The sequence below is a fragment of the Hipposideros armiger genome, unplaced genomic scaffold (assembly GCF_001890085.2).
Source record: "Hipposideros armiger isolate ML-2016 unplaced genomic scaffold, ASM189008v1 scaffold_17, whole genome shotgun sequence".
Lineage (NCBI taxonomy): Eukaryota > Metazoa > Chordata > Mammalia > Chiroptera > Hipposideridae > Hipposideros > Hipposideros armiger.
Genome location: NW_017731367.1, coordinates 853,149 through 863,467, shown reverse-complemented (window position 1 = coordinate 863,467; position 10,319 = coordinate 853,149). Strand labels below are relative to the sequence as shown.

Below are 10,319 nucleotides of genomic sequence, written 5' to 3'. Positions count from 1 at the left end.
GGGCCCTGATGCTCAGAGCTGGCACCTCAAGCCAACTCTTCACCAACACGCCACTCGGCCGGCTCTCTTTGTTTCTTTCTTGTTTATTTATTTTATTTTTATTGGATAATAGTGTGTTTTTTTCCAGGACCCATCGGCTCCAAGTCAAATCATTATCCTTCAATCTAGTTGTGGAGGGTGCAGCTCAGCTTCAAGACCAGTTGCCTTTTCAGTCTAGTTGCGGGTGGCGCAGCCCACCATCCCATGTTGGAATTGAACCGGCAACCTTGTTAAGAGTACACACTCTAACCCACTGAGCCATCTGGCTGCCCACCAGCAGCTCAGTGGCAGCTCAGCTCAAGTGCAAGTCATTGTCTTCAATCTAGTTGCGGAGGGCACAGTTCACTGGCCCATGTGGGAATTGAACCGGCAACCTTGTAGTTCAGAGCATGCGCTCTAACGAACTGAATCACCTAGCAGCTTCCCCTCCTTTTTTTCTGACAGCAGTCATCCTAATGGGTGTAAGGTATACATTTTAAAAGTTCAGGTTTCTGAATCTACAAAGCCTCAGCTACTTTCAACCTCACCTTCTTTCAATCCCTCTCTGCAGAGGGGCAGGGCAAGGACACCTGGAGGACTGGACAGGAATAGATGCTGAGGCCCCAGGAATAGCAGGGGTTCAGGAAAGACAGTATCTGGCTGGAAAGTGTGCCCCAGCTCAGGCAAAGTGGCCATGAGCTGGAGATAGCCTGGAGGACTTGGAGGGAGCTGCCATATTCTCAGGTGTATCTGAGATCTCACAGTCTCTGGAATACCTGGGTTCTTGAGATCTCCCTTGCTATCCTGAAGTTCCTCCATTAACTCTAAGCCATCATTCACAGAATCAGCATTTATTGAGCACCAACTGTTTGCTAACACTGTGTAGAGCCTAGGGTTAAAGGGGTGAGTTCCACACGACCTCAAGAAGTATATGTGTATGGCAGCTGGTGCTTTAGGAGCGTAGAGGAGTACCCAATCTGGTCTGAGGATAACAGGAAGACTCCAGGAAGAGGTGGCAGAGTCCTGAAGGTGGACCAGGAGGCCAGATACAGGGGAGGACGTCTCAGGCAGGGGAAGGAGCATAGGAGAAGGTGCAGGTGAGACCGAGCCCCAGAGGGCCTACTGGGGGAAGGCCAGTAGTCCAGTAGACTGAAGACTGGAGGTCTCAACAGGGCACAGGACCAGTACTAGGATGAGGCAAGTGAGGTAGTTGCCTTGGGTGCAAAATTTAAGGCCTAAAACTCAGTAGTCAATATCATATTTTAATGCAAGATTTTTTCTTTAATTTTTAATTTTTTTTATTGGGTAACAGTGCGTTTTTTCCAGGACCCATCAGCTCCAAGTCAAATCATTGTCCTTCAATCTAGTTGTGGAGGGCACAGCTCAGCTCCAAGTCCAGTCGCCGTTTTCAATCTAGTTGCGGGGGGCGCAGCCCACCATCCCATGCAGGAATCGAACCAGCAACCTTGTTGTTCAGAGCACGCACTCTAACCAACTGAGCCACTGGCTGCCCCTAATGCAAGATTTTAAAATCAAAATGAATACAAGAAAATCTGTGATGAACAAAATATCAAGTTTTCGTAAAGACCAGATCAGTGCTGTGTCGTCATGTTGATGCCTAAGAGAAAAGGAATATCAGTGATACTGACCCTGCGTTTATTTAAAATTTTGATTTTGTGTTCATCATGGATTTTTCACATTATTTTAAAAAATTGCACTGAGGTATTACTTATCTTGATTACTGAGTTTTGGGAGTTCCTTAAATTTTGTGCCTGAGACAAATGCCTCGCTTGCCTCACCTTGGTACTCTTCTCGGCAGTGGGAAGTGGGTTATCAATGCTGAGCTAAGGCACTTGGATTTTCTCCTGCCAGCAACGAGAAGTTATTGAAACCTTTTCATTATTAGAATGTGTTTGTAGCTGTTGATTTAAAAAACTGATGTGGCTACAGTCTGGTAGATTAGAGGGGCAAGACTGGTGTCAGAGAGGCCAGCTCAGAATTGCGGCGTTAATCCAGGCAGGAAAGGATGAAGGCTTGAATTAGAAGCAGTGGGGATAGTAAACCGATTCCAAAGACACCTGAAGGCCAGGCTTTGGGAAGCACCTGCTGTGGGAGCTGCCGGGGAGGGTTGGGTCTGAGATGATGTCTGGCTCTTGCCTGGGAGGGCTGGTCACTGTGTCTCATTTACTGAGGTACGAAAGATGGCAGTTCAGGGTGGAGGCAGAAGCTGAGTTCAGTTTGTGACACTCTGAATTTGAAGATTTATAGGACACCAAAGGGAGATATCAGGAGCCCAGGAGGAAAGTTGTTCCTAGAGAGACGAATTTGTTCCTAGAGAGGCGCCATCAGTGGCAGTCGTCCACTGGGAGGGGACGCCATGGCTGAGAAGCTGCAGCGGCCACCAGAGAAGGTGCCTGAACAGAGGGGCAGTGGGTAGGGGTGTATACTCCCCTCTGTAGCATGTCCAGGAAGAAGAGAGGAAGGAGGCAGGGGAGCTGTGCCAAGGAAGATGTGGCCAAGGAAGGAAGCCACAGAGAGGTCCAGAAGAGAGGTCTAAAAGGGTCCTTGGGGCTCGCACCCGAGAAGGTACTGGGGGTCCTGAGAGGGACTGGCAGCAACTTTCCTCAACTCTTCCCAGAAGCTTGCTCCTGTGAAGGACAAAACAAGGGAAGAAGGGAACTGAAATGCAAGGTGTGGCTAAGGGGATAATTGGAGTGAGCCCCCTGGAAGGGCAGGGTGAGGCTCCCCTGCTGCGTGAGAGACACATCCCAGCTTCCCTTGGACCTTGAGTGGGGAAAGCTAAGAACCAGGGCTGTATGTAAATCGGGAGGCGGGGATCCCTGGGGAGGTCTCTTTTTCCCTGTGAAGTGGAGAATAGGGTAACTGTTGAGAGGGAGCAGGGAGGAGGAGCTGTGAGGAGTCCTGGAGACGACTGGGAATAGATGCTGGGGAGATGGAAATGAGAGTGGGGATCCAGTCGGAGCTCCTGGAAGACTTGCTGAACAAAGCTGAGCAGGATAGTTGGAGTCCCTGGTCTGTTATCACAGGATTTCTCTCTAGCGGGGCCCAACCTCCTGGATGTACTGTAGAAGGGAAAACTGACCATTGGCCTGCTAGGGGGTGCAGCAGGGGAGTCAGGGCTGGTGATAATCTGGGGCCTGCTACCAGCCCTCCTCCAGCAGGCTCAGGGGCCCCCTGGTCACTGGTGCAGTTGGGGAGCGGAGGGCTGACCCCTGAGGCTCTGAGCTGGCAAACGAAGCTTCTCAGGTGGCCTCCGGGAGAAGAGGGCCAGGTCCTTTGCCTCTGGGCCCTGAGCCCAGGTTTCCTTGTGTATGAAAACACTGGCCTAAATGCCAAGCAAGGCCAGGAAAGGAAGAGTTTAGGACCTTCCTTCGGCATCTGGCTGAAAGTTCTGGAAATTACCTGAAGGCCTCAGGGAACCCAAAAAGACAAAGCGCGGGCGGGGTGAGTAAAGGGAACTTGGCTCTGCCCATCTTCACAGACTCCGAGCAGACTCCCTGCCCTCTGGCCTCAGGCAAGCTTAGCGAGCTCTGGGGTTGAGGCTGTGAAGTCCCCCCAGGACAGGTTGGCTGTCCTCCCACCCAATGCTTTGGGCAGCTAACCTGGAAGCAGCTCTGGTCCTTCCACTGTGGCTCCAGCCTTCCAGGGCACCCCCCGTCTGTGGGTGGCAGCAGCTTCCTGCTTATGCTTTACGTCCCATTTGGCTTCTCAGCAGTTCTATCAACCTTGTAACCAATTCCTGCTTGAACTCCCTGTTTTAAATATCCAAGGTAATTTTTCTTTGCTGGTTGGAGCCCAACTGAGGTATTGGGTTCCATGCGGCCTGGTTCTGGGGATTGAACAGCTGCAGACTTCCCCCAGTGGGCTGTTAGACCCCCGCATTGATGTGGTCCCCCTGTGGCCGACGGGGTCTCTGGGGGCCCGCGGATGCCCAGGGCGGGTACCTCAGTGCAGACAGGCACTGTAGGTAGTAGGGGCTGGCCAGGCCATGGCAATGGGCTGTGTCAGAAAGTGGCCAGAAGAGGTGGCCAGTGGCTGCTCAAGTACTCCTGAGGCTCTGGGCTGGTGGCACAAGCTGGTCAAACTCCCCAGTGTGAAAGTGCAGGGAAAAGAATTAGAGTGATGCCTTTAGGGCAGGGATCGGCAAACTTGAGATGGAAGAGCCGCCGAGCCGCAGGCTCTGAAGTAAAATTGAAAATGAAAATAAAACTATCATAGTTTCACTTATAAAAATTTTAAAGGATATTATTCACGTAATGGTGACTATGTAAAAATATATTTATGGCTCTCGAATAATTTTTAAATTGTTGTGAGGGACAGGATTGGCTCTTCCAGGGGTCAGCAAACTTTTGAGACGGAACGTACCCAAAGAGCCACATGTGGCTCAGAGCCACAGTTTGCAGACCCCTGCTCTAGGGGTTGTGGTAGCCTTACCTCTCCCTCACCCAGGCCCTCCTCTGCCGAAGTGCACAGTGCTGTCTGTCAGCCCAGGAGCTCTGGGGGCAGCAGGAACCTCAACCGGTCAGGGCAGCTGGGATCTCTCGGCTGGAACTGGCACCAAAAATCCCAACCAAAGGTGGCACTTGGAAGGGCACTTATCAAAATGTAAAAAGCCATATTTACTATTATAACTTGTAATAGCAAAACATAGGAAAAGACCCTAAATATCCAGCACTGGGGACTGGTTAAATAAATGATCCTTTCATACGAGGAACACTGTAGCTATTAAAAAGAATGAGGCAGCTCTGCATGCACTGATGTGGAATGAGTTGTGAGATAAATCTAGTTAATAAAAAAGAAGGGAGAGTTCAGAACAGTCTAACTAGAATGACTGCATTTGTATTAAAGATAGTAAATACACCTGTTTATTTGTAAATACATTCAATCTGGAAGGATACGCAAGAGACTGCTGCTGGCTGGCACTGTCCTGGGATGGGGTGGGGGGAGGGCAAAGCATTCAGACCCTGATGTCAAGAGAATAAAGCTGGGAGTACCATTACCTAAGTTTCTGCTCACTTGAGTAGCTCACCCATGGTTTTCTTTCTAGAATCTGATTTAGAACCGCTGAGAATGTGGATCGGACCCATCTTTGCCTTACTCTTAGTACTGGGGCATCTCCTTGGAAAAGGGAACAGGAGTTCCTGCCTTCATTTAGTAAAAAACAAACACAGAAGCCCAAGGTCATACAGCAAAGGGGCAATATTTCATGTTTGCCCACCCATTATAAGCCAGGGCAGGCTCAGATTTTACACTTTCCACTTATCCAAGGTCCAGTACAGTCGGACCTTGCTACAGTAACCTGTACTTCCCTGTTCTGGCTGTAGGCAATTTACTGCACCTGGTGTTTAGTTATCATTTAATTAATTTTTATATTTATAGATTCTGTTTCTTAAAATTTCAGCTTTGAGATATAATTGACATATAAAATTGTTAAGATATTTAAAATGTACATCGTGGTGATTCGATATTCACATACATGGTGAAAGGATTCCCTCGACAAGTTAATTAACACATCTATCACCTCACATTTTTTTTCTTTTTTTGGTGAGAATATTTAAGTTCTACTCGTAGCAAATTTCAATTATACAATAGTGTTATCAACTATAGTCACCATGCTTTACATTAGATCCTCAGAACTTACTCACCTTAGAACTCAAAGTTTGTTCCTTTTTACCACCCTCTTCCTATTTCCCCTACCCCCAGCCCCTGGCAACCATTTTTCTACTCTTTGTTTTTATGAGTTGGACTTTTTTTTTTTTTTTAAGGTTCCACATATAAGTGATACAATGCAGTATTTGTTCTTGTCTGGATTATTTCACTTAGCATAATGCCCTCAAGGTCCATCCATGTTGTCTCAAATGGCAGGATGTCCTTTCTCATGGCTGAATAATATTCCATTGTGTGTGTATGTATATACGTACATGTGTTTATACACACACACATACCATCTTTGTCCATTCATCCATTGATGGACACTTAGGTTGTTTCCATATCTTGGCTACTGTAAAGAATGCTGCAATGATCAGAGGAGTGCAGATATCTCTTCAACATCCTGTTTTCATTTCCTTTGGATATATACCCAGAAATGGGATTGCTGCGTCATATGGTAATTCTATTTTTTTTTAACCTTTTTTTTTTTTTAGCTGAGCCATCCTGCTCGGGTCGGGACTCGAACCACTGTTGCTCAGAGCTCGCACTCTTGAGCGAGCTAACCAACTGAGCCACTCCGCCAGCCCTGGTAGTTCTATTTTTAATTTATTGAGAAACCTCTATATTGTTTTCCATAGTGGCTGCACCAATTTACATTCCCTTACTTATCCTTTAATTCAGTCCTTTGGAGTTTAAGTGTCCCCTCCTTTACTCCTGCCATTGGGTGCTTGGTAAACTCCCATCCAGTCTTCCCTCCCTTTCTTTTTAGAAGACAGCCTCCTAGTCATCCAAAAGAGACCAGCTGACAGGAATTAGCCTAATTCTTGTGCCCACACTCCATTCATTGACTGGATATTTAGTAAGCACCTTTTAGGCACCAGGCACAGTCTGAGCACTAGGAAGCCTCTTACTGAGCCAGATTGGCCTCCCAGAGCCTACATTCTGCACCCTCACCCAAGAGCCTACATTCTGGCTTACACTTACTGTCTCACAGGTAGTCTTACCTTTAGTCTCAAATTGGTCTGGATTGGGGGTGGCTGCCTCATTCAAGAATCATTCCTCACTTAATCTAAACTTCTCATTTCTTTTCTGACCTTCCAATTCTTCCTTTACTGACTCATTCTCCATAACCTATAAGAATGTTCATCTGCCTTCTTGAGCTGCATTAGTAGAGTAACCACTTCTTCTGCTAGGAATGCTTTGTACAAGGTCATCCTGCACTTATCACCGCCACTTCCCACCTGTTCACCTCCAACCGCAGCAGTACTCCATCACCCTGAAGCAAGTCTTGTCAAAATCTCCAACATCTCGTAGTACCAAATCCCGTAGACCAGCTTTAGGCCTCACCTTATTTGACCTATTTATGGTCTCGGACACTGTTCTTCCTTTTCTTTTTTGAAACCCTCTCTTCCCTTGGCTTGCAAAACTCCCATTTTGTAGCTGTGCTTCTGCTTCTGGGCCTTCTCCCACCCCAGATGTCTCCCACCATGGGCCTGGGTCTGCCCAGCTTTCTCTCCTCACTCTGGCTGCTATTCTGGGCAGGCTCCTCACACCATCTGTGTCTGCAGCCATGCGCCCACCTCTGCCAATTGCCTGAAGCAGTAGGTATCCTCGTGCACTCAGTATATCCAAAGCTGAACTCATTAGCCTCCCCCTAAACTTGCAATCCCCGGTGTCACTCCACTTACATATGCACACTCAACAGCTAATGGAAAGAAATGATCCCTTCTCCTTCTCTATCCAAGTCACCAAATCTATCAATAATAACAGTGGCTAATATTAAAGGTTAATTATATGCCCTCAAAAAATACATGCAGCATCTCACTTAATACTCAAAACAACCCTAGAGGCAGGTACTATTATTATCCCCATTTTATAAAGAAACTGCAATGAAAGAACAAGGTCTCAGTTTAAATCCTAGCTCCTCCGCTTACTAGCTCTGTGACCCTGGTCAAATTCATTTACTTCCTTCCTTATGCAAGTTTCTGTAAAACAGTGGTATCTTTTTAAAGGTTATTTTGAAGAGTAAATGAATTACTATATAAATAACTGGAATAGTGCTTGGAACTTAGTAAGCATTACATAAGTATTAAACATTATTTTTCTACCCCAGACTGATCCAAAGCAAGGCACGTGAACACGAAGCTGTACCGGCCCTCTCCACAGCTTCTTTTACAGAAATACATCATTCACTGACAAATAATTTTCACTACTAACTTGTGTCAGGCAATGCTTTAGACTCTAGGAATCCAGCAGGGAACAAAGTCTGTGTTGTCATGGCTGGGAAGGGATCAGACAATGAACAGCCAAGAAACATGCCAGGTGTTGAGAAGTGCCTGTAGAAGACCCAATTACAGTGATGTGATAGGGAGTCGGTGTGGCACTTTTCACTGGAGACTTGGGGAATGCTTCTTTTTTTTTTTTAAAGATTTTTATTGGGGAATTGGGGGAAGGGGAACAGACAAGTTGCTGTCCTTTTGTTCTTCAGTCTAGTTGTGGAGGACGTTGCTTCACTGGCCCAAGTTGGCACCATCATTGCGCTCTTCCCAGGCGAGGCAGATCAGTCGCCTGCTTCTGGATGGCCGCTCATGGCGGCTGCTGGCCACACACAATAGCCCATGGCAACCCACTGCCACAGGGGCTGCAGCCCACGCTGTCGCCGGAGACTCACAGCAGCCCAGCTCCAGGTTGAGCTGTTGTTCAGCATCCTAGCTGTGGAGGGCAGTGTCACTGGCCCTCATATGTGGGATCCGAACTGGGACCCTCTGGCGTCCCAAGCCAGCTCTTAACCATCGTGCCACTCGGCTGGCCCGGGAATGCTTCTTAAGAGGTGATATAAACTGAGATCTGATTGACAAGGAGCCAGCCATACTAGTATTTCTAAAATTCATCTGTCTCTTGTCATGCCCATTGCTCATCTCTCGGCCTCTTCCCATGAGTGCATTAAGCTCGCTCTGTGCCCAACTGCTTGGAAACACTGGGGTCTCATTCCACCATGCCTTGGCTCATGTTGTTCTTTGTGTCCTATCACCCCGTAAGTGTTCCCTTAGGCCCCATCCCAGAGGTCAAAATGTGAACCTCCTCAGGGGCTATCCACAGATCATCAGACAGCAGGGTGCAGACCACAGATCCGGTCCCAGCCTCCTCCCTGATGAGAGCGCCCCAGTGGGAAACTCCTATACACTCAGTCCCAACAGCATTCTAGTAAGAACTGCAAAATAACTTGATTGCTCATAAGAACCCCCACGGGCCTTTGTTAAAATACAAAATCCTGAGCCCCAACCCAGACCTCGCCAGAGATGATTTTGAGTATCAGTTCAGTTGGGGAAATATCGTCATACCCGAAGTATCCTGGTTTTGTAGGAACAATATGGTACCAGATGCCCAAGAAGTATTTCAGGTAAACTCTAAACTGAAGGAAGTGTTCTAAGTTGGGCGCGAATTAAGTTTGCCCAGTGACCTATCTGAATAATCGGCAAAAGCGCAACTAAGAGTCTTCTGTGCCGCCCCCATTGAGGGAACTTTTCCCCTGTGCTCTTTTCACCTACTCCTGGACCATCTGGTTACACGGACTTCTCTGCCACGTTTTTAGTCCCACAGAGGGAACTTGTGAGTGGTCAAAGACCAGGCTCAGTGGTTGGCCTGACCGAGTTCCTCTTCCCATCCCAGTTCTAAACACCCTGTGACCGCCAGAAAGTTACCTTTCTGAGCCTGTTCTCCATTGCAAGAAATACCTAACCCATGAAGTTACTTGAGATTAGTGTGATGGTTGTACACTGGCCGCAGTAAGCCTCACAAATATACACAACTGCCTTTATTAACGCCTCTCAGGAGGCAACTTCAGGCACGTGGCTAGGTAGGGAATCACCTGCAGACAGGGAGATTTTCTGGCCGTAGTTCGTTGGCGGGTGGGGCAAGGGGTGGGCCTCCAACTGAGGCGTTGTGAACCTGTGGTCCCTGGATTTCAGGTCTCGGGGTCATCAGCACGGTAACTGGGGCGAGCTCCTTTCTTCACGGCCTCAGGGAGGCTGAGCATGAAGTGCGGAACGGGGCCGCAGAGAAACTCCGCATGATTTGTCAGGACCCGGACACGTTAAGGAATCGAACTGCGCAGGTACCACCGCCCCGGGATCCGGCACACGCGGGGCCAAAAAACGTCCATCACACCGCGCAGGCGCCGCGAGCTCAGGCCGCGGAGGGGCACTTCTGTGACCGCGCGCCCACCGTCCAATCAGCACTGGCCTTACACAAAGCGAGTCCCGCCCTCAGAGCGCGGAAATCGAATCTCCTTCCTCTCCTCTGGCCGCCTCGGCCCGCCCACTCCCGCCCCCGCTCCGCCCCGCGTCGTTCTCGACAGAGGCTCACGGTTGGCTCATGGGATGAGCGCGAACTCTGGTTGGCTGAAACGGAGTCACGAGGGCGTCGTCGTCGTCTTTCCACAGGCGATTACTGGGCAGGCTCAGTCTTTCGCCTCAGTCTGGAGCTCTAGCTGGCAGCTAAGCTTACGTGCTCCGGTCTTCAGTACCAGCGGCCGCCATAGACGTTGTTGGGTTCCTCTGGGCTTATCTGCGCCACTCGCCCGCCACACATTCCGCAGTCGTAAGCCGCTATCATGGTGAAGCTCGCAAAGG

General features: G+C 48.7%; 1 protein-coding gene across 1 annotated transcript in view; it reads left to right on the top strand.

Annotated features, from left to right (window-relative positions):
• Positions 1–10,228, top strand: part of NUCLEOLIN (nucleolin multifunctional protein) — a 52,551-nt gene extending 42,323 nt beyond the window's left edge. The window contains exons 9-10 of the mRNA XM_019628232.1: positions 9,712–9,802; positions 10,211–10,228. Coding sequence (XP_019483777.1) covers positions 9,712–9,802; positions 10,211–10,228 — 109 coding nt within the window. The remainder of the gene's footprint in view (positions 1–9,711; positions 9,803–10,210) is intronic.
• The last annotated feature ends 91 nt before the right edge of the window (positions 10,229–10,319 follow it).